The 24642-nt window shown below is 45.4% G+C and overlaps 1 protein-coding gene across 1 annotated transcript; it reads right to left on the bottom strand.

The window, feature by feature from the left end:
- Tlr5 (toll like receptor 5) lies at positions 1–24366 on the bottom strand. The gene is made up of 2 exons (XM_048357607.1): positions 24156–24366; positions 1–3525 (listed from the first exon to the last, which is right to left on the bottom strand). The coding sequence occupies exons 1-2, from the start codon at positions 24209–24211 to the stop codon at positions 945–947; spliced, it is 2637 nt and encodes an 878-aa protein (XP_048213564.1). The 5' UTR covers positions 24212–24366; the 3' UTR covers positions 1–944.
- Positions 24367–24642: the final 276 nt, after the last annotated feature.

Raw genomic sequence — 24642 nt, 5'->3', positions numbered from 1 at the left:
AAAGATTAGGATGCAAAACACATGTAGATTCTTTTTAGGATTAGCAAAAGTACAAAGCCAAAGATATTGCAACTGTCTCTAGAGGCCCTTTAGTGCATGAACTGTGTTGTGGCCACAAAGTCAACGGAAGGAAAGACTCAAGAAGCCCTGACGTTCTTGGCCAGTGTTGTTTCCACAGCAGCTTTGTGAGGTAGACACTGTTATGCCTACAGGTGAGAAAGCCGGGGCTCAGTAACATCCTTGTTATTTGCTAATTGGCACCAGAATCAGAATTCAACCCAGCATCCATGTGAGCCAGGCCTATATTCTGGTGTCAAGTGCCAGGCTGAAAGAAAAGTTACATGCAACAGAACCATTATGATCTACTGACAAGGGTTCAACCTGGAGGAACAGGTGGTCAGGACAAGAAGTACATCCTGGCCACAGAGAGATATTGTCAAGGGTATATTGTCATTCTCACTCAACTTCTTTGAAGCCACCTCTTATCCCTAAGATGGATGGTGACAAGCACCTAGCAATGGCGTTGTTCCCATATCCAAAGGAGGAAATGCATCTCTTCTATTTATTTCCTACTTAGCATTGCTTTGCAGAATACAGACAGCTCAGAGTGGTGAGGCAGCCCATTCTCCCAAGATGCTCCTCTACCATGCCCTTGCTGTGACTAGGAGACATCCATACTCGATACAACAGGAGAGGACACTATTAGGTGAGTCTGAAGGAAATCAATGGTGAGTACCTCTAGAGACTGTTTCAATTTTCTAGATCTCTTATTTTCTATTTGGAATCAGTGAGAAAAAAAAACACTATGTTGACATTAAAATCAAGAGGCTGAGGTTTCATAGTAGGAAAAGGACTTCCTGAGAGGGACCCCAATATGGTCACTTTAAGCTCATAGAAAGTGAAGGATAATATATGGCCTGCAGACCAATGAAACTGTTCCTTCGCTAGTTGATGGTTATTACCCTTTGTAACTGAATGTGGCCATCTTCTTTCTTTCCTCTTCCTTCCTTTAGTATGCGTTGGGAGAGTTTATCAAGAAACCACCCAACATCCTGAAGGTCCTCTGGCCACCTCAGATACTGCTGCTTCTGGACAAATCCTCTGATATTCTCATGTTTCATCAGTTGGTACTGTGACAGGGACCCGATGACCACCATGATAAGGATACTGTTGAGGTCGGATAAACACCTGCTCTGGGCATAACTGAAGGCTTCTAGGCACCAGCCATCCCTAAGGAAATGTCGACTCACAAGGCACACGGTCTTCCTGCTGCTCCACACTGCAGCCTGGATGTTGGCTATGTGGTTTTCTCCTGGGACAAAATCTCTTTCTTCAAAACACAGGTTGAATCTGTTTTGGTCACTGTACTGAGTGTCCAGATGTCTCAGCAAAGCATTCTGTACCCATTCAAAATCTTTGCTACTGAAGCAAAAATAGGCATCATATTTGTATGTATCGGCCTCTGTTCCCTGGGCCTGGTCTTTGAATACCAGTCTCCAGGCTGTATTATAACAGGTGAAACAAACCCCCCGGAACTTTGTGACTATGAGGATGGTCATGAGGAACAGAATCAATGTGACTGTGAACAAGAGGAAAAGAGAAAACCTTAGGGTCTTGAAGGCTTCTTCTACATCACAGCCTTCTGTGGAAACATTGTATAGAGAAACACCTAAAAATGAATCTGGGTACATGCAGTACATCTCAGTGTAAGAGCCAAATATAGTGACATTGGTTTGGTTAAGCCAACGGATAAAAGCGCTAAGTTCACATTCACAGATGAACTTGTTATGCGTTATGTCCAGGAACCTAAGTGATGTAAATAAACTAGGATCTGGAGATAGAAGCTGGTTCTTGGATATATCCAATATCTCTAAATTAGCTGGTAAACTGTCCGGTGAAAGAACTGTCAGCCTGTTAGAGTTGAGGACGAGTCCCCTTAAGGCGATCAGGTCACTAAATACTCCAGGTGGAAGGAAGTTAAGGTAGTTATTATTCAGATATAGAATTTGGAGATTGAAAAGACCCTTAAAAACATCCCAGCAGGATCCAGTTTCCCAGGCAAGTTGCAGCATATTTTCTCCCAGGAAGAGCTGTTGTAGGCTGAGGTTTCCTGAAGGAGGATCTTGTGGCCTACAAGAGGAAAGACGATTGTGATTTAAAATGAGAATCTGGAGATCAGGTATCTGGAGGAGGGAATAGAGTTCAGCCAGGCTTTCTAGCTTGTTCTCAGATAACTGGAGAAAGTTGGCTGTAAAGTTCATCCCTGCTACAGTCACCAGTTTATTTCCACCCAGAAAGATAGTAGGTATGCTTGGAATAAAATCAATGCTATTAAGAGCATTGTCCCGGAGATCCAAGGTCTGTAATTTTCCGAGGTATGTGAATGTTTCTTTTTGAATGATCCCAATGTGATTCATTCGAAGGTCAATGTAAGTTACTCTAGGTAGCCCATCGAAGTTGGAATTATAAAGTTCCCCCAAAAGGTTATAAGACATATTGAGAACCTGGAGGCTGTCGAGCCCATAGAATGCATGAACTGCAATCGTGTTTATCTTGTTGTAGGAAAGATGCAGAACCTTCAAGTTCTTGAGCTTCTGAAAGACTCGGGAGTTCAAGGAGAAGATAAAACCATGTGAAAGATTCAGGTAAGCCAGCAAGCTTCTGGCAAGGCCAGCAAATGTGTTCTCATCAGGATCTTTGAAGTTTTGGAATCCAAAGCCAGGACCCATTATATGGTGGTCCAGGATCAAAGAGAAGATCTGGCTTCCCATGATGGCGTTGCAAAAGTTTTCTGTGATGGTAGCTGTCCAGCCATTGCCAGAAACATCAAGGGTGTCCAGCTGGAAGTTTCTGAATGGATTCATGCACTGCTCCCAGTCTACAGAGACTCTGATGTATAAGTTATTAGCTTTGAGGCTGAACAAAGAGAACATTTTTCCTTGGAGGGGTTTGAGCTCATCCTCACATACAGTGAATATTTGATTGACAGAAAAGTCCATAGATGTTAAGGAATTCAATTCCTGGAAGGAAGAATGAAGGGAAAGGCTATTGATCTTATTCATGGATAGGTCCAAGCGAGCTAAAGAGCTTAAGTTTCTGAAATAGCCATCTCTTACTACAACATCAGAGAGGCCACAGCCAAACAGCCTAAGTTCAAACAGGTGAGACAATCCCTGGAAAGCATCTGGATGCAAGAAGTCCACCTGACTTTTGCCCAGGTCCAAGATCCTAAGATTGGGAAGGTTTCTAAAGGCCTCCTTGCCGATGGTCAAGGGAGTGTATTGGGTTCCAAGCTCCAGCAGCTGGAGCTGCTTCAAGAGGGGGAATGATGTGGTAGTAACTGTGCTGATGTAGTTGAAGCTTAGAAGGAGGTTCTCTGTGCTGTTGGGGACCTGGGGAATCTGGGTGAAGTTGCAGAAACGAAATACGGCTGTCACACCAACCAAGGAGCAAGGAGAACTTCCAAACACAGGACCAGCCACAAGCACCACTCTTAAGAGAAGGTCAAGGTGATCTGCCATGATCCTATGGAGAAGGAATTGGAAAACATTTCAGTTAAGCCTGAGGCACTGACCTTGGGTCTGCTGTGCCTGCTCCTTAAACCCCTTTGTCTAACTCTTAGATAGGGAAATATTTTGGTAGAGTAGATAGCACCCAGAGTAGAGGAGGCTATTCTCACTGTCTTTCTATCAAATATCTAATGTTGTATTTTTTGCTCCCTAAACCTTATTCTGTTGTTTTTTTTCTTTCCTTTTCCTTTCCTCCTCCTCCTCCTCCTCCTCCTCCTCCTCCTCCTCCTCCTCCTCCTCCTCCTCCTCCTCCTCCTCCTCCTTGTCCTCTTTGTCCTCATCCTCGTCCTCCTCCTCCTCCTCGTCCTCTTTGTCCTCATCCTCGTCCTCCTCCTCCTCCTCCCCCTCCTCCCCCCCTCCTCCCCCTCCTCCCCCTCCTCCTCCTCCTTCTCCTCCTCCTCCTCCTCCTTCTCCTCCTCCTTTTCCTCCTCCTCCTCCTCCTCCTTCTCCTCCTCCTCCTCCTCCTCCTCCTCCTCCTCCTCCTCCTCCTCCTCCTCCTCCTCCTCCTCCTCCTCCTCTTTCTTTTTTTGTCCATCATGGGGCTTGAACTCAGGGTGCTGTCCCTGAGCTTTTCTGCTCAACTAGCACTTTACCACTTGGAGCCACAGCTCCACTTCTGGTTTTCTGGTCATTAACTGGAAGCAAGAGTCTCATGGACTTTCCTGCCCAAGCTAGCTTTGAACCACAATCCTCAGATCTCAACCTCCTGAGTAGTTAGGATTATAGGTGTGAGCCACTGGTGCCTGTCCCTAAACACTATCCTAGTTGCTTACCTGGGCTGAGGATGTAACTTGGTGATAAAAAGCTTACCTAGTGGGTACAACGTCCAGTGTTATATCCCCAGTACCAAAAAACAAAAAGCAACTGCAGAATCCTTGATCTATTCTTTATAATAACTATTTTCTCATGCATTCAAGATGTACTGAGGGAAGTTTTAAAACAACCACCCAAAGAGACACGTTTTTGCTTTACTTCAGCCAGGGAGCCCATTCCCAACTCATAGAAGACCCAACTGATGAGTGGTTAATAAACACATCGGTTTTTCTACTTGCATCTCTCTAGGCCTCTAGTCCATCTCCACAGACCTGACCTGATTCTATGCACAGTGTGCCTCACCATACAAGCATTGGGTGCTTTATATCACAAAATACACCAAGAGTCACAGTTGATCAAGTTAATCAGATATATTGAGCCCTTGCTTCATACCTGATACTTATGTGAGTGTGTGAGTATGCAATAGACAAAACCGCACTTACTTGCTTACGTCCAGTGGGGAGACCATCCATCTATCCAAGCGGAATGCTTGGCCTGTGCAGCAGCACCAAGAGGTGCCCAAGAGGCCAGTGCAGTAGGTATGCCCCTGTGATCTCAGCTAACTGGGAAGTGGAGGTAGGAGGCTCACTGTCAGAGGTCAGCTAGAGAAAAAGTCGGAGATCCTATCTGAAACATAAAGAAAGGCAGAAAAGGGCTGGTGAGGGGCATGGCTCAAGTGGTAGAGGACCTTCCTAGCAAGCACACAGCCTTCAATTCAATTGCCAATACTGCCTTTTCCCTTCCAAAAAAGAAGCTCTCAAAAGAAAATATTCCAAGAATTGTGCTGTGTGCTGTGAGGAACAATCCAGGGAAAACCCACGTTGTTTTCTCTACACAAACCATCTTCTTTCTGTTCCTCATGTAGCTGAATTTTCTTTTTTTTATTATTTTTTTTTCAAATTTTTATTATCAAACTGATGTACAGAGAGGTTACAGTTTCAACATTAGGCACTGGATATAATACTTGTACTGTTTGTTACCTCGTCCCTCACACCCCCCTCCTCCCACCCCCTTTCCCTTTTCCCCCATGAGGTGTTCCATTCACTTAGACCTAACAGTTTTGCAAGTATTGCTTTTGTAGTTGTTTTTCTTTTTTTACCCTGAGTCTCTCAATTTTGGTATTCCCTTTCAATTTCCTAGTTCTAATACCAGTATACATGGTTTCCAATATACTCAGATAATGTTACAGAGATAGTGTAGGTACAACCACAGGAAGGTGATACAAGAACATCATCTATAATAGATGCTACAGATACATATGGTACGTTGAAAGTAATTACAACTGTGATATAACAATCGTTTCCACAACATGGAGTTCATTTCATTTAGCATCATCTTTTGTGTTCATAAGGGTAGAGCTAATGGGCTCTTGTGATGCTCTGCTATGACTTGCCTAAACCTGTACTAATTACTCCCAATAAGGGAGACCATAGAGTCCATGTTTCTTTGGGTCTGGCTCACTTCACTTAGTATAATTTTTTCCAAGTCCTTCCATTTCCTTACAAATGTTCCTCGTGTAGCTGAATTTTCTTTTCTTTTTCTTTTTTCTTTTATCTTTTATCTTTTTTTTTTTTTTTTTTTTTGCCAGTCCTGGCGCTTGAACTCAGGGCCTGGGTGCTGTCCCTGAGCTTCTTGTGCTCAAGGCTAGCACTTTACCACTTGAGTCACAGCACTATTTCTGGCCTTTTCTGTTTATGTGGTGCTGAGGAATCGAACCCAGGGTTTCATGCATGTTAGGCAAGCACTCTACCGCTAAGCCACATTCCCCACCCACACAGCTGAATGTTCACAGCATCTGATCCCTAGAGAGCATTTCCTGCAGGCACTAGAATAACTGCACTGCCCTATCCTACCACTCTCTCACCAGCTACCCTGATTATGTCTGTCAAAGCAGTTCTGTCTTTCATTTTCATGTCTACTTGTTTACTTCTGTTTATGGTCAGTCTCCTCTGAGAGAATATTTTCCATCAAGGCAGCAAGTTATTTTGAATTGAATTTTATCCACATAACTTCCAGTAGAGCAGTGGCTCTTGATGGGGACAGTTGCCCTGGGGGGTTGTCACAGTGACAGGGAGGATGCCCATCACAGGTGGAGATCCTGAGGCCCGTGAAGTCCTGTACTGCACTAAGTCATCCATATCGACATCCCTAGAGAAGAAGACTGACGCCAAATGAGCCAGAACCTCATCTGCACTACAGTTTCTAGCAATGCCACTGCACAGCCCATCTAGGAAAGATGGCACTGTGTTCCTTCTGGGCCACCATTGCCCATTTCTGAAGGTCACATTACAGTAGTCAATGCCACTGTATGGAGGTACAAACCATACGATTCATGGTGTCCTTCTATGTTCACAGGTAAGCACATTTCCTTGGCCTTCATTCCAAAATGTCAAGTGCTATAAAAGTTTAGGAAATTTCACTCCAATACGATCTTCCTTCCCTTAATTCCAAATCTATTCTTGAGAAGACTTAAGACATGAATGCCCAATGAACTCACTCTGTCTTCTAGTGTAGTTGTATTCTAGCTTTTACACAGGGAAACACTTAGTAAAGCATTATAAATTACTTTCTTTTTTCTTCAATAACTCAGTCAAGGGAGTATAATGATTTCTTTCCATTTGTATGTATAGGAAGATAAGTTGTGATTATGAATTTCAGCTCAACATACGAAGGGGTCATTTCAAGTATCTGTTATAAAAAGGGGGTCTAGATCTGACAGTGTTATAGCCCAGGGATATAAAGCTTCCAGTTCTTTCTTTCCATATTCATCACAGGCACACTGGTAATGATGATGACTAAAACCAGGACTTTTTTTTGTCTCCTACTTATTTTTTTCCATGTATATAGCTTGTAATTGTGTCTTTTGTGGATGACCAGATTGGGTGGTGGAAATCAAGTAGCCACTTTCTTTTTTTTTGGCCAGTCCTGGGCCTTGGACTCAGGGCCTGAGCCCTGTCCCTGGCTTCTTCCTGCTCAAGGCTAGCACTCTGCCACTTGAGCCACAGCGCCACTTCTGGCCGTTTTCTGTATATGTGGTGCTGGGGAATCGAACCTAGGGCCTCGTGTATCCGAGGCAGGCACTCTTGCCACTAGGCTATATCCCCAGCCCGCCACTTTCTTTCTTTAATGAATTTCTTATGATCTTGAATGGACCTCAGAGTTAATCATCTTGTATATACAAACAGGTGGGAGAAAGGCATATTTTAGAGAATGGGACAAAAGTTCAAAGTGATCTCAGTAGATAAGTGGAGAAATTATTGAGTGAAAATTGAAACAATTCAGAGCAGATGATTGTGTTACAGTTCAGGAAAGCCCCTCCCCCTGACACACACACACACACACACACACACACACACACACACACACGTAACTCTAGATAGAGCAAGCTGCTACAACAAGCCCTAAAACCAAGCTCTGTGTTTCCTGGCATGTAGTTGGAAGCTGGATTCTAGAAGCTAATTCTAGAGAGTCCTGGAAGTCACTGTGAGAGGAAGTTTAAGCCTTTGTACAGTGGTACCCAGGGTGATAATTCTGAAGATATGCTTCAGAGAAGCCAAGAATGGGAACACCAGACATGGCAGGGCCAGGAGGAAAGAAAGGGTAGTGGGAAGATCATGCCTATACTGAGCTTTAAGTAATCTTTTCCATATAATATAGTATAAAATCGATTCTAACATGACCTCCAAGGCATGAAAGAACGTTAGCCTCACACTTGAGGATGCTGTGTTGCACTCACACTTACACACAGCCTGGCAGTAGGCAGTATACTGCAGTGCTTCACATGTGCAGTGAGGTCATGGGTGCCTTTGAGAATCTGCCAACAGCCTCGAGTCCTTGCATATTGCACCACTAACCAAATTTTGCATCTGGGTACAGAAAAATCTCCGATTTCCAGAAGTTTGCCCACTTCAATGTGCTATGGAGAGCAATAGGTATGTAAAATCATCATGGTTTATGTTCCAGAACAGGAGGTGGAAAACATTTTCTGTAAAGAGCCAGATGGTAAATACTTTAGATCATGCAGTCTAAACATAGACTGAACTCTGCTGACCGCTGTCCTAGAAGAAAAGAGAAACTTTGACTTTTCAAATGAGGATTTTAAGTGACCCTAAGATAAACATGCACTGGTGTTGAACTACCAGGAAATAACCAGTGTGATCCCACGTTGCTGCGCATTTTATCCATGCGTCGGAATGATCACTCATCTTACAAGCGCATCGCCGCAGACGCAGGAATGAGAATGCCAGCTCAGAAGATGGAGTTCAATTTCTTGGCTGAAGTTCCATCTTGTTATTGATGACTCAGTATCGGCCTCCAACTGTCTACTGACATAGGTGGTTTGACCTTGAATTTGTAGTAACAATGAGGGAAAGACAAACCCAAACGACACATATCCCAAGATAACTGAATTTCCAAACCTGCAATAGAGAAGCTAGAATTAAAGGAGGCAAGGTAGATAAGTCAGCTAAGTAAGTAGGATGCAAGGAGAATTGTTTGGGCTTATGGTCTTATTACAGAGACACCACACAGGCCTTTTTTTCCTTATGAGGTACAAAAGGCAGGAAATAACTCCACTTTTTTAACCTCTCAAGCACATTCTTAAGGGTCCGATGGCAGGACAGACAGGTGAGCAGAGGAGTCAGGTGAGCTGTGAGTTGAGGTGTATGGGGAGACAGCCTGTGTGGACAGCATGGGAGAAAGGAGTAGGGAGAGAAAAGGGAGAGCTGGAAGAGTAAAGTTTTCCAGGGAGCAGTGTGTTCCTAAATCATCATTATATAAGACTAATTTTTTTTAATTTTTTATTTTATTTATTTATTTTTTTCCAGTCCTGGGCCTTGGACTCAGGGCCTGAGCACTGTCCCTGGCTTCTTTTTGCTCAAGGCTAGCACTCTGCCACTTGAGCCACAGCGCCACTTCGGGCCGTTTTCTATATATGTGGTGCTGGGGAATCAAACCCAGGACCTCATGTATACGAGGCAAGCACTCTTGCCACTAGGCCATATCCCCAGCCCCGGAGACTAATTTTTTAAAAAGCAATACAGAAAGTTATTTCTATGAGTAGTTGTATCAGATTATATATGTATGTATGCATATATGTATGCATATGTATAGATATATGTGTATATGCATACATATATGTGTATATATACATGTAGGTATATATGTATGTATACATGTATATATATGTATATATACACACACTACTTTCTGTATTACTGTGTGCTATGACTTGAACCCAGGGCCTTGTGATTGTTAGATAGTGCTGGCTGCAGCCCTCGCCCCAGCCCATTATTCCTTCTTAGAAGCCACCACACTATAGCAGGATATGGTGTGCACACCTGTAACCCCAAGTTGGGAGCAGAAGCAAGAGGATCTTGAGTTTGAGCTTTGCCTGGACTTCATAGCAAGACTATCTAAAAAAAAAGTCACTGCACTATTCAAAAACCAAAAAATAAAAACATAGGGGTTTATGGGGAAAATGAGGCTAAAGTACAACATTGAAAAAATTCCTCAGGGGCACATAAGAAAAGGCTGGGATCTGAATAAAAGTGGCAGCACCCTATTAGCCAAGCTAAGTAGTTAAAAAAACCACATCAGTACTAAGTAATCTGGTACTTGGCTTTTGAAAAGACCTGAAAAGTTGCAATTTGTGAATTATTATGAAGTGGTGGAAAGAGGAGGTCATTTGGTATCAGAGGAAAAAACTTAGCACCAACTATAGATGCCTTAGGCTCCAAACACACATATATAAAGGACACAGATGAAAGGCACTGGGTGTGTATTTTGTGTTTGTAGGTAACTTTGCTTGTCTTAATGTAGTCTCCTGTTATTACATGTAAAACATGCATGTAAGCAAATATGAAATGCACATTCTCTGAAGACAGGGCCTTCTTTATTTGTATTTCCATCTTGCTGGGTGCCACTGGTGATGGAACCCAGGGCCTTGTGCATGCTAGGCAGGCACTTTACATGTAGCCACATCCCCAGCCCCGTTTCCCAGTATATAAACGATCTCTTTAATATGTCAGCATCATTGTCTAATATCAATTGCGTTAGGAACAAATTCACATTTGCATTATGGTAGTAGGGTAAAACTGATGAACTCTAACTGAAGGCTAACAGTTCAATTAAGACAAAAACAGCAGATTCTCTAAATGATTTTACCCCCTGCACTTGCATGGTGGTCTGCTCCAGCCATAGGACTGGCTTTGGAATGACCCCAGGGGGCAGGGCAGACTCAGCACTTCAGAACTCAGAGGCACGGGCAGTACATGTCCTTTCTCATAGCCTCTGTGTTCTTCACTTAGCAATTAGGCCAGGAGTTAGGAACTCCCTGGGTGAGAATGATGGCTTACAGGTTGATAAGGCTCGCCTCCCAGACTGCTGTCATTAATGGAATCACTTGATCACTTGGGACATCCAGCAGAGTCTTGCTGGCCCACAGCCCCCACAAGCCGTGGAATGACAGCCCAGGCCTGGCCATTCAAGACCAAGAACTCTCCTACCTGATATGCAGGAGGAGCTGATAACACATAACCTACAGTCTCTGTGGGTTAATAACACACACATTAGCCCAGTTTTCCAGGACTGATCATTCCTATGACCACAGACCCTAACGAAGCTGGCTTGGCTTTGCACTAATAAATATTCCACTGTTGAAATTTCCTCTGTGTCCACCCTTGAATTCTTTCTTTGATGAAATAAGACTCTTCCAGCCTCTGGAATCAGTAACCCAGACTCAGTGATAATTTCATGTTTCACAGATGATCAGATCTCAGCTAGCCTTGGCTTTCCTAGCCCTCTTCAGTGAGACACGAATGGACTGTTCTGGATCTATTCTTCATAAGTATGTACACACACTCAGATTTGAGAATCACAGGTGTAAACCAATGGTTCTTGAAATTGGCCATACCTTGGAATCATCAGTATAGCAATTAAAAAAAAAATCCAGCCTGGCTCCCATCTATAAAAGGAGAGTTTAGTTGGTCTAGAGTACTAAGTATCTCCAGGTGATTCCAGATGTATGTAGAAAATCTTGCTGCAATCCTGATGGTGCTCCAGAGCCATCCCAGGTGCTTACAAACCCTACTGACTCAAAAATTAAACATCGCAAGGCAGGTGTGGTGGCAATATGCCTGTAATCCCAGCACTCAGGAGGCTGAAACAGGAGAACCTCAAGTTCAAGGCTAGCTGTGCTAGCCATGTCTCAAAATAAATAAATAAATAGATAGATGATAGATAGATAGATAGATAGATAGATAGATAGATAGATAGATAGATAGATAGATAGATATAGGATTCTAGCAATTCCACATCTGGATTTATACCCAAAATAACTTCAAGCAAAAACCCAAACATGGTTCACAGCAGTATTAAGGTAGAAACAACCCAAAAGGCTTCCAAGGACAAAATTTGATGGCATATAACAGAATAAGATTCCCACTTGAATAACAAGCTATAAATTTATGAGGCTAAATTATAGTCATTCAGCCTTTAATTCCAACACATGCTACACCATAGATGAACTCTGGAGACGTTATCCTCAGGGTAAACACCCAGACACACACAAAAACACAAGAATTGTATGATTCTGTTTGTGTGATGGCTACACACACATGCACGTGCACTTGTGCACACACACACAAGCTACAGACTGAATCCTCATGCATGCTAAGCAAGCACTACACTGCTTAGCTATAACCCCATTCTAAATGAGGATTCTAGAATAGTTGAATACATCAAGACCAAAGGTAGAATAGAGGTTACCAGGAGTTAGGAGGAGGGGGGAGGGAGCGTTACTGCTTAACTGAGTACAGAGTTTTAGTTTGGGATCATGAAAAAGTCCTGAAGATTGATGGTAGTGAATGTACTTAATACCATAAAACTGTACACTCAGAAAAAAAATAATGAAAATGAGAAAGCTTATGCTACATATATCTTCTCACAATAAATAAATATACTCAACCCCCCAAAATATCACTCCTGAGGCTCAACCCTGATAACTGTATATTCATGTTCCCTAGGCTTAGCAGGCTTGGAAATTGCATTTAATAGCTGTGTACCAACTACTCTGATGAAAGCTATCTTCATGCCATGTTTTGGGCAGCACGGGTCTAAAGGCTCTCTGCCAGCTCAGAAACCTCACGATGCTCTTAGAGAAAGAAGGGCCGCGGGGAACCGTGGAGGGCGGCTGAGGATGGGGTTTTGATGATTAAGGCTGGGTTAACTTATACCAAGGGCTTGGAAGGGGGAAACAGGACCAGCACAATCAATGCAGGCCTCAATGTTGTTGCCAAGAACTGTTAATTAAGATAATAAGGCCAGAGGGAGAAGGGTCAGTATCCCTTTCATTTGAGCTGAATTCATTTCACTTTAATCTCAGCCATTAGTGGAGTAGGTCCTCTTTCCTGACTTAATTGCTTGGACCGCAGAACCATTTGCTTTAGTTGCATGAGTTAGAGCAGTGATATGCCTGCAGCAAACACAACAAGCCTGAATTGGTGTGTGTGGGGGGGGTGGGGTGGGGGGTTTCTGCTCCCCAGAGGCCATAGTTAGCCTTGAGGTTGCTTCCGGCCAAGCCAGCCTACTCTAATGTTAATTTACCATTTGATCCCTAACAAATAGCCCCAGTAATGGCTGCTTGGCCCATGGTTCTGAGTGGGTCCCAGGCTGGGGGGTGGGGGGGGGGAGAGGGGGAAGATGATGAGGCAAGCTGCAGAGGGCAGGTATCTTTTCTGGCAGGTGCCTGCTCCAAACCTGGGGTACCCAAGGAATATCAAGCCGGGGGGAGGGGGGGATGCACATCTGAGAAACATAGTTTGTTCCTTTCCATGGGTACCTGGCAGACCATCTCTGAAATTCACACGGTAATACAAATCATAAATGAATTCCAAATGCGGGTTTGGCCTACATTCCTGTCTTCTACATGTCTGCTCTCCTAAAACCACACAGTGTGACAAGTGTGCACTAGTCAAGTGTGTCCTCATCATAAATTCTCCAAGTGTCCTGTCCCCGCCCCCCTTATTCCACCAGGAGTGACTCCCCACCATCTCCAGATTTCCTTCACCCCTCCATCACCCCCCCCCCCCCCCCCCCCCCCATTGCAGCTGGCTTTGCCCTTATTTCTAGAAAGCCTGGCTTCCCATCAGGACGTGTTGCTGCCCTCTGCTGGCCAGCAGGAGGACTGCGCAGTCCTGGGGCAGCACCAGGCAGTGCCCCTGGGAGGGGGGCACGGGCATCTCACAGTCAAGCTCAGGAGGTCAGAGGGAGCAGCTCATTCCTGCAAACACAAGGGGCATAGGTGGAAGCACCCCACAAAGACCCATGGTTCATGCCAGCCAAATGCAGCAAGCACTTCACCCCTGCATTCCCCAGACCTACCACAGTGGCTGCCATAGGCATCCTCCCAGAGCATCAAGAATGCGCACTGCAGGGCCCAGGACCTATGAGGACCATGACTGAGAACTGTTCTGTAAACAGGACTCCCAGACCAGCACATTAGGTTTCCAGTCTGATGCAAGCTTGGAGTATGGCTGATTTATTTACTGATGCTTGCTGGTCTAATTAGGATCTCTGCTTCTTCGAGTGTTTATGATTCCATAACACAGGACATATATAGTCTGTCTAGCCCAGAGAGAAATTGCCCTTTTATGTGCAGACTTTGCTCCATAAGCAGTGGGTGGGGATTGGGGGGGTGCAGAGGTGTTTGGTGAGAAATTATCCACACTTTACTGAATTCTCAAAGCTGGGAGAAACCGGAAGCCCTGTCAGGATGGAAATGAGCTGGCTGTGTGAATGTGTACCCCTGGGACCCCCTTCCATTCAGACCTATAAACCATCTACTAAATCTCTTCTAGAAATGTGTCCACAATCGCTGTCAAGCTCCCTGGTTTGTAGTTAAAAGCCCACCTGCATCTCTCTTTTTTGTCAATGAGAATTTCATTACCCAGGCTAGGTAGTGCTTTGCTGTCTTTGATTTACACAGCATCGCCAGTAACTACAAGGTCCTAGGCTGTCAAATAATCACTGGGTGCATGAATGCGCTCACATCCAGCCCTAGGGCCTCCCTCCTTCCTCCTGGTCCTGAGAGGTTTGCTGCCCAGGTGCAGAAAGTTGTTTACTGGGTCTCTGAGTCCTTTGGATAGACTGGTCTTAGCACTAGTCAGAGCAGCCCTAGCTCACTTAATCTCTCCTAGCTGGGTAGCATTTTCTTCTTACCAGCAACTGGTTATTTATTTTGTGCCACTTGCTCCTGTGAGTGAGCGTCTTCCTCCTCAGAACAGACCATGCAACATCCTTTTGCACCTATGAACAGTTTTCTCCCCAAATGCACAGAATTTAGAGCTGTGTGACCTGCCCGAGTCCCTTCTAAGGCAGTGGTCCAACACTGCCTTACAGCCAACTTTGGACATAGATCCTTATTCCTGTCTTCAGTGCATGTATCCTTACACTATAACACAGTAGGTAAGGTCATACCAGTTTCCCTCAGACAACATCTGTGAATTTCACCTCAGGAAATCTCCAGATTGACTTCCCTCCTTTGCAATTCTGCTGCCTCTGCATAGCTCCATGTAATCTTCTACCAGGTGTTACAGTATAGACTTGAAATATCTTCCAAAGCGCCATTTGCTCCAGGCGTGGTCACCAGCCTGTAGCATTACTGGGACGTGGTAGAAGCTTTAGGAGGCGGGACCTAGTGGGAAGGAGTGATGTCATTGGAGGAGTGACCAAATGGCCTTTCTTATTTCTTTGTTTTGTTGTTTTGTTTTTGCCAGTCCTGGGCCTTGGACTCAGGGCCTGAGCACTGTCCCTGGCTTCTTTTTGCTCAAGGCTAGCACTCTACCACTTGAGCCACAGCACCACTCCTGGCCTTTTCTATATATGTGGTGCTGAGGAATCCAACCCAGGGCTTCATGTATACAAGGCAAACACTCTTGCCACTAGGCCATATCCCCAGCCCTTTCTGATTTCTTTTGACACAAGATAAGCAGCTTCTTTCACAACATAATTCTACCACAAGAAATTATGACAAGTCCCAAGAGAACAATCCAACCAACCACAAACCGAAGCCACTGAAACCATGAGCCAAAACAACCTTTTTCCTTTATTATTATCTGTAACGTATCTCAGGTATACTGTCACAATGATGGAAAGCTGCTATGGTGTCCATGGCCCCATCACACACATCCCTTATTCTACTCGCCAAGGATGGGAAGCCCTATAGCACACTCCTCGCCAGGAGCTCTTCAGTGATTCTGCCTGTGAGGTCAGAACTCTTCAAGAGGACTTCAGGGACCTCGACTTGGGACAACAACCCAATTCTAGAATGGTTCTCTAGGTGGGGCACTCTTAGGACTTGAAATGTCATTGAACAGAGGGGAAACAAACCCAGTTTACTTTCGGGTTTACCACTTGTCTGTCACTGAACAATGTTTCAGATCTAACATGGCCTTCACCCTGCTTTCTCCACTTGGTCTGGCCACGGGGGTTTGGAATGCATGTGCATATTTCACTGGTTCATCTGTTCCAACTCACCTCAGAGGTCAGCTCTTCTACAAAACAGTTCTCACATGTCTCCAGGCATGCGTGATCTCTTTCCCTTGACATTCTGAGTGCATCTCCATGGCTGTATTTCTATTACATTGTGCCTTCTCCACTACCTGAGAAGTCTCAAGGGCAGGGACTCAGTTTTATTCATGCAAGAACCCTGCTGTTCTTAGCACAGCTCAAGTACCCCAGCAATCTTTTTCCTATTAACATTTTGGAGAAGGTATGTTTTCATCAGATGCATCCTCCATGCCTTCCTGTCCTAACAAAAGGGGTAGAGGGACCCCAGACTGTTCAGGCATGTCAATTCTCTGGACTACAGGATTCACGTCCCAGTGATGGAGTTCTCTGTCTTTTATTCTGGGATATCAGGAGAAAGTGGCAAATAAGAAAGCTTATTAAGAGGAATAAACAGAGAACATTACATAGGCATTTGTGCTATACAGAATTTTTCTCTTTTAGGTGTGTCGCTATTAAATGGAATTTGAACTGGGAAAGATTGTGAGTGTTTTATACACTGAGATTCGAGGACATTGGGGCTGAAGAGACCTTAAGGAATTTCTAGGCCAGTCTCTGTTTGACAAGGTAGATGTCTAAATCATCCTGTTCATTGGAAGGGAATCTTCCTTCCTTGCAGCTCTAGGGAGGGGCAAAAATCATCATGTTGGTAAGGAAGTTTTCTCCTGGGAACAAGAAGTCTTTCTGGAGTCATTTTTGTGGTCATTTGGTTTCTGAGGACCATAGCACAAGGACAATTCCCCTGTCCACTCTTGATTGAGCAGACAACTTGCTGACTCAGAGGTCTTGTGGGTTGCTCGGGGAAAATAGAGCTAAGGTCACTGTCTGACTTTGACATTTCTAAGCAGTAGGATCAGATCATTGTAGCCGTGTTAGCAGGCACTGTGGAATTGCCGGGTCTCTGATTTAGGATGACAGTGTCCTGACCATTGAAGAGTTGACTTATAGTGATTTCCATCATTTTATGGAAGATTACATGGTTGCTCAATGAAGTTAAGCCCTGGCCTGTGGTTCTAAAATTTGAATCCAGCTGTGAACTTGATTGTCATGGTGCTTCTTAAGCCAAAGCTTAAGTGGATATTCTGTTAAACATATACAGAGCTCCAAAAGGTGTTCTGAATACCAGAACACCAGAGAACTTGTTGAATGGAAATGTGGATCCCACAGTCCTGATGGGATCTGAGCTCATGCACTTCTAACAAGCTCCCAGTGCTATTGTTTGGAGAGGATGGACAGGTGGTAAGAGATCTGCTTTAGTCCTCACTGCCCCTCTGTCCCCCTAAGCAGTCCAATTCTCCTGGGAATCAACCTGTGAACAAGATATTGCATGATCAGTTTTGAGTGGAGCTACATCAATATATTCACTTTGAATTCTTCTCAGCCCTGAAAACAGTGAAGCGTCCACCAGGTGTCAGTGGCTCATGCCCCATAATCATAGCTATTCAGGAAGCTGAGATCTGAAGATCATGGTTCGAAGTCAGTCCAGGCAGAAAAGTCCCTGAGATTCTTTTTTTTTTTTGCCAGTCCTGGGGTTTGAACTCAGGGCCTGAGCACTGTCCCTGGCTTCTTTTTGCTCGAAGCTAGTGAGTCATAGTGCCACTTCCCATTTTTTCTGTTTATGTGGTGCTAAGGAATCGACCCAGAGCTTCATGCATGTTAGGCAAGCACTCTACCACTAGGCCACATTCCCAGCCCCTCTCTTAGATTCTTATTGCCATTTAATCACCAAAAGCCAGAGGTGGATCTGTGACTCAAGTGGTAGAGTGCCAGCCTTGAGCAACAAAGCCAGGTCCCTAGTTCAAGCTCCAGTAACCGCCCCCCCCCCCCACACAAAGCATCTGATGGTACCTTAAAGAAGTGCTCAGTTAAAGGCTTATTTAAGGCTTCTGAAGAGAGGTGCTGTAAAGATCTCACTGCTGTATTCAGAGCTAAGGCAACAGGAGAGCTTGAGGTCAATTTCTGAGGCCCAGCAAGGCACTCTTCCTGGAGACCAGCAGGGGGCGCACGTGGGGCAGAGACAGGAGGGGTGAGGTGGGGGAAGTTCCTCTTTGCTTGCCTTAATGGAGTGTGGTGAGAAAGGAAAATGACAACTAAAGTGGTGGCTGGATTCAAATGGTGGCTCCACAATTTAACAGACGTGTAAGCTTGGGCAAGTGCAAAAGCTCTCTGAGCATCAGTTTAATCATCCATAAAATAACAACCATAATCGTTTCTACTTCCTCCAGCACCAGACACCAGCCAGCACCCAAGGACCCTCCAGTACCCAAACCAGAGAATCCAGTTGCCTGAGCATAATCCGCCAATACGTCTTGCTTGCTTAAATAGACAACCATCATGCACACAATTACACCTCACCAGAAAGGCATTCCCTTTAGAAACCACTGAAGAGGAACAGGGAGACGAGGAAGTGGATTTCTCAACACACTGTGAGCATTTGGTATTTCTTTGAATGCTCACAGCTCACTGCATAACTCTGTCTGCTCTTCTCCTTAATATCTTTAGGTAATGGTTCTCAGCACCATAAAACAACAAAAACAGCAACAACCAAAAGTACTGCTATTCTGACAACTGTATGTCTGAGAACTGTTTAGGAGCACAATGTCCTTTTGTTCAATGACTATAAACTCATGAGTACAACTTCAAAGGATCTTATTGAGATAAATGATTGTGAAAAGCTAGCCACTAGCCTGACATATTTAAAACCCTGGGGAAAGAGAGCTCACCTGGGAATTGAATGTCCCTACCTACATGTGTCTAGGTCAAGGCTGACTGAGCCAGTATACTCAATTAGAAAATTACCATGGTAGGCCCTGCCTCCTTGAATGCAAGTCAGCTAAACCTGACGTATTGATGGCAAAGTAAATTGCCAGGAAAGCTGGGCAACTGCAAGGTCAGGGAGCTGGAGCAGACGAGAGCTGGGAAGTGCAATGCAGCAGTCCCTGGAAGCCGTGCCACAGACAAGCTGCTAAGAGCAGCGAAAATCACTTGGACTGTGATGGAAATTGGAAGCCGCTGGGGAGGAGGGGTGGGGAGTGGGTGGGAAGGTGAGCAGGGAATAGAAATCCTATTAAATTGCAATTAGTTATGTGCAGAAAATAAAAGCAGGAAGAGAGATTATAAAACACTTGAGAACCATCCTGGGAACTATCCTGGGAAGGATCTGTAGTCTGTATCTCTAGAGAAAGTCCCACTAAGTCATGTCAACATTGCAGCTGATGTAGACACCCTAGGTGCAATGTGAGCCCCAGAAAGGTAGAGAAGGAAGAGGATGGCCATGGGACTCCAGAGGGGGGAAGGTGATTTCCTGGGTGGTGCATGAGGAATGGTGACACACCCCTGCTGGAGACCCCTGTCCCCTCGTTCCGTCGCTGTCCGCTGGTAGCTTGTACCCACTTAGGAGGCTTATGCCTGTGGAATCTGGCTGGGCAGGCAGCCTGGAGCGGCTCTGCTCCATTTGCAGGCCGGGCAGGGAGTCAGACAGTGATTTGGCTCCCACCTACTGGTGGTAGCTTCTTCCAGGATGCTTGAGATCAGGACAGGGGATGGGAAATTGGGATCCTAGTGCTCCCTGGGCCACCATTTGGGTGTTTGGCCCAGTTTTGTTTTCCTCGTCCTCAGTTTCTGCATCACAGAGCAGAGCCGATTATCCTGGGAACCGAATATGCGGCTCCACATCAGCTAACCTGCGAACATGTTCCAATGGATCTCGAAAATATTCAGCGGAATATAATAGTATTAATGTGCCAATAGAAATGGACACACATGGACTATGGCCTTAAGTAGAAACTTCTCTTTTCTCTTAAGAATTTACTGTTAGTAGGCAGTCAGTAGCTCACACCTGTGATCCTCGCTAGCTACTCAGGAAGCTGAGAACTGAGGATAGTGGTTCAAAGCCAGCCACAGCTGGAAAGTCTATGAGACTCTTATCTCCAAGAAACTACTCAGAGAATGGTGGAAGTAGTGCTGTGGCTCAAGTGGTAGACCTCTAGCCTTGAACACAAAGAGACTCAGGGACAGCATCAGGACCAACAAAAAAGAAAAGAAAAGAAAAGAATTTACTGTTAGTGAAGACTGAGTCTATGGCTTGATAATACTTTGAAATTAGAACATTTCTTTTTCCTCCTTCTTGATTCCACCTTGCCCAGCTACCTCCACCCCTCTAGCAGTCTCCCTGGTCCTTGCCCCAGGGCAGGCGTGTGACAGGACTAGGAGTGGCTCTCAGGTTCTTCTGGTTTTCATTTTCTCAATAGGGCCTTTAGGTGAAGACAGACAGAGGCCTTGCTGGGAGATATGGAAACCAGGCAAGGAAGAAAGAGAAGGCAAAGAAGATCTGGAGAGAGGGCATGGAGACAGGACTTGGACTAGATTCCAGATAATTAGGGTCTTGAAACAACAGAGACCCGCTGAATGGGGCTGCCAGGGAGAGCAGAAGAGTGCGTTCAGGGAAAACCCGTGCAAACTTGAACCTGAGCCCTTGGTAGGAAGTATAGCCGGCCCCTGTCCCCGAGGCCTGGCAGCACAGAAGCTCCTGATACTGTGACACAGTCTCGGGTATTTCCTATGGGTTCCAGCTCAGTGAGACCAATGCTCTAAACTAATATTAACTTGATATCTAGAAGGTGTGGTAGAGTTCTTGCACACCTGAGTGTGTTCATATTGGAAATGCTATTCATTACTTTTTTTTTTTTTTGGCTTCAAGATATTGGGAAAAACCTAGGACAAGGTCTCGACACTCACTGGATCCAGTTATTTCTCTGAACAAGGTGGGGAGGAATCTTAGGTCACAGACACTAGGGGCTGAAGGTGGCTTTGAGGATGCCTTCATCTCAGCTGTCTGGATTTAAATCTGAGCAGTTTCCCTGTCTCCAGACTGGAGTGGTCATGAAGAATAAATGAGGGGACATACGGCTCAGAATTGTAGGTCCCTTGTGGTACCTTTCAAATGGTAGATTATTTGTTGGCTAATAACTTATTAGCTATAAAAGCTTGTCTGATCCACCATAAAACTGGGTGTAAATAGATAACTCATTTTGTGACATTGGACAAGCCATCTGTCTGTAATGGCAGAACCATGAATCCAGTAAGGGTGGGAGGAAGAGAAACCTGACTAAAGTAAATACCAACTTACTTATTTTGAATGTAGCATAGGAGTTTAAGTACATGGTCATGTTTAGTCTAAATCCTGGTTGTCTGTGGATCCCTGTTAGGTATTTGGAAGAATGCCTGGCTATTTATGTGTTTGTGACTATGACAGTATTATTAATTTGTATAAAGGAGAAATACTATTTGAGGAGGGAAAATCAAGGGAGGGGATTTGAGAGAGATTTATCATGGCCTAGGGAGGTAAGAGCCAATCATGCCAGTCCTGCAATATCCTTGGGCTGGATTTAGCAACAGCAGGTCTGGGAATTCTCCAGAAAGAAAGTTTTATGGGTCCCTTGCAGGAGAGAGAAAAGGAAGGGAAGAAAATGCAAGTAAAATGTAACCAATAAGAACAGGACATTCCTCTAATATTCCTTTAGCATAAATAGGCATCTTCCCTCCAGCTCATATCATGAAACAAATAGAAAAATCTTCTCTGATCCAGACAACTCCTCCCTTCTTTCTGAGAAATAATCTATCCTTTCATTTATGACTGAATTGCTCAGATATGAAGTCTGAATGCTCCACCCAGGGTTCCAACTGCCCATTAACGAGCTGGTTTTTAACCCCTTGATGTCTGATCTTCCTACAGGACCAGCTTTTAATGTTTGTTTGTTTGTTTTAGTTTTAAAATGTTGCTTTTGAGACAGGGTCTGGATATGTAACTCATGTTATCCTTTAACACTCAATCCTCTTGCTAGAGCCTTCCAAGTCCTGGGATTACAGACAGGCTCTAACTATGCCTGGCTTGGAGAGTCCTCTTGAAGTCTATCGCCTCCATTTTTTTTGTTTATCAAACAGCTTTGGTTGCCTACTTCTTGGATGTCTTCTGTCTTGGTTTCTTTTATTTTCCTCCTTTCTGCCACTCAACTTGCCACCAGTTCCGTTCCCTTCTCCCGCCTCTTCTGGCTTGTATGTTTTGCCCAAAATCATGTTCTCTGCTTTAGGTATCTCCCCCACGATCTCTCTCTTTCTCACCTTCACCTCTCTTAGTCTCAAAGGGTGTGTTTAAAGGACATCCCCATTTAGATGCTCGATTATGATATCAAACTCAGCATGTCCCACCATAATGTAATATTTTGACTTTTCTAAGTTCTTTAGGAAATACGAACATTTTTGCACAGCACTTAGAAACATACCCAGTACAGTGGAGATACCTCCTCTACCTGTCTCTTAGGTTATAAGCCAATCTTGTCTTTATAGAACTTAGCTCCGAGTCCTGTTTCCAGATGTCTCTCTGTTCATCTTTCTGAATTGTCTCATGGGTCTGGTTTTCATCTTTCCACCTAATTTCAGAACAGCAGGCTCCAGGCCTCAAACTTGTCCCTGTTCCACAGAGCTGAGCACATTGTGGGTTGTGACTCACACGTTAGAGAACTATGAAGCCAGGGCTAGAATTGGCCCAGGCTCCAGAAATCTGACTAAAGATTTGGATCTGCCCTCTGTATTAGTGTCCACACAACATTTAGTATGAAACACATCTGAATTCAGTAACTGGACATTCCAGGATTTCCTTGCTAGCCAAGTCTGTGATCACACAGAGACAAACAACAATTCTGATTCTAACCCTCAGCAGAGCAAAACTTCCAGATGCACAGAACTCAGCAAAGTCTGAACCCAGGAGAACTCTTCCACCCCCAGACCGAGCTGAAACCCTAGCAGGACTGACTCATTCAGACAGAGTGCTTTTTGTTTTGTTTAGAGTTATAAACATCCAAAGAAACAATTCTGGGTCTTTATTTAGGATGGATAGATCTTCCATAGACCTTGAGCATGGTCACCCTGATTGCTGAAGTTGGGGCGATTTTTATACTGCTTATTAACTGGCCCCTTCTCTAGGACTCTCCTTTACCTTCTTACAATTTGGCAACTGAAGGATTAGCATCAAGCCCCAGCAAACTTCTCCCAGGATTGTCTTCTGACTGGCTGTGCATGGCATACTGGAAGTTTGGAGCCAGAAAAGAGGGCGGAAGGAATCAAGAAGTTTAGGAGTGCCTCAGACAGGCTATTCAGAGCTTAGATCTTCCCAGTAAATACAGAGAAAAATGATCAGACCATGCGGAGTCTAACTGCCCCTGCATAGGAGCTGCACATAGCATCTGTAGGTAGCCATCATTGCCCTTCCAAGTCACTAAGCAGGAGACAGCATGATAGATGCCCATGATGCCCAAACAGGGCCCTGCATTTAACGGGTCATTGCTCAGCAACAGTGTCTGAAGGACAGTGGGGTTAAGCTGCTTGTCTGTGGTTCATGGTACTGGATAGATGTATTCCAAACACTAGATAACTACAGAGCTAACTTATCGCTGGGAAAACGTGATCACCATGACTTGCCGCTCCACACAGCCTCAACAGCCCTCCTCAGCCCCAAGACAAACAACCCAAACCCACCTTCACCCTACAAGAAAACGTCTTTGTAGTTGTGGTTTTACAGGAACAGGTTACAACTGACGTTTCCCTTTTTCCCTTTTCAGTTTCTCTAACATAAAGGCCATCGATGATATTGACCATGGAGTCTGCCAGACTGTAGCTAGCTAGCTACCTGGGGGTAAGGTGTTCCAGGCCCTTTCCTGAGTGGCTCAGTGATTTCCTGGGGTCTCCAGGGCCGGCTGCTGGGGGCTGCTGGCTTTCCTTCCCAAGGAAGACCGAGAGGGCTGCCTGGGGACAAGACACCTGTTCCTGCCAGAGGGTGGGGGCCGAGGTGAACATTTGAAAGCATGACAAGAAGGAACAGCCCTTGTTCTACGACCAGCAGGCAAGAGACTGTCAGCGCTGGAGGTTCCTCGCGTCCAGCCCACTGAGTATGAGGTACCCACGGGTCACCTTCCCCACGACACCGTGCCCCGGCCAGGACACCCCGCCCCCGCGCCCCACAGCACCACGTGACAGAGGGCGCCTGGCAGGACCAGGCACCCGGGAAAGTGTTGGAAACAGCCCCAGGAGGAGGGCCGGAGGGACCGAGGGGCAGAGGCGCTGACTGCGGTAGGCAGCCCCCTTCCCGCCCTGCCCAGGACTTTGGGGGTTTCCCTGCAGGTTTCCCCTTGCAGCTGCAGGGCCCTCGCTCACCTGGAGGGGGAACGGGATGAATGCTGTCCCGCAGCAGGCGCCTTCGCTCCTCCCATCCGCCACAGCTGCCCCCAGCCCCCGCTCCGGAAGGCCCCGCCCAGCTCCAGGCCCCGCCCACACCACAGACCACGCCCACAGTCCCCGCCCCCTTCCACGGCCACGCCCCCTTGGCCCTCTGCTTGCAGGTAAGTGGGGAAATATCCGGTTTCCCCTGCAGTGACCTCATCTTCTGTCTTCAGGGACCAAGCAACAGCGTGCATTTGCCAAAGGATCGTGCAAAGGGCTTGAGGTTGGAGGACGGGAAGCTGACTAATGTGGGAGCATCCTGCATCCAAGCCTGTGGAGGAAGCAGGGGTACTGTGTTCGTCTCGGCACACGTCATGAAGGTTCATTGAGATGATACAGAGTGGCATTGCCTCTTCTCTCCCTCTCCCATCACAGGGAGAAGCAGACCTAGGCCCAAGTCCTGAAGGGTGGTCGCCAAACC

This window comes from Perognathus longimembris, chromosome 11 (assembly GCF_023159225.1).
Source record: "Perognathus longimembris pacificus isolate PPM17 chromosome 11, ASM2315922v1, whole genome shotgun sequence".
NCBI lineage: Eukaryota > Metazoa > Chordata > Mammalia > Rodentia > Heteromyidae > Perognathus > Perognathus longimembris.
The sequence above is the reverse complement of the archived record's forward strand: the minus strand, read 5'-3'. Positions and strand labels throughout refer to the sequence as shown.

What these genes read in the sequence shown, in the direction of transcription:
- Tlr5 (XM_048357607.1), bottom strand. Translation starts at nt 24,211, where the DNA reads ATGGGAGGAGCGAAGGCGCCTGCTGCGGGACAGCATTCATCCCGTTCC. An exon ending in TCATCCCGTTCCCCCTCCAG is followed by an intron (nt 3,526 to 24,155) that starts GTGAGCGAGGGC and finishes CCTTCTCCATAG; the next exon opens with GATCATGGCAGATCACCTTG.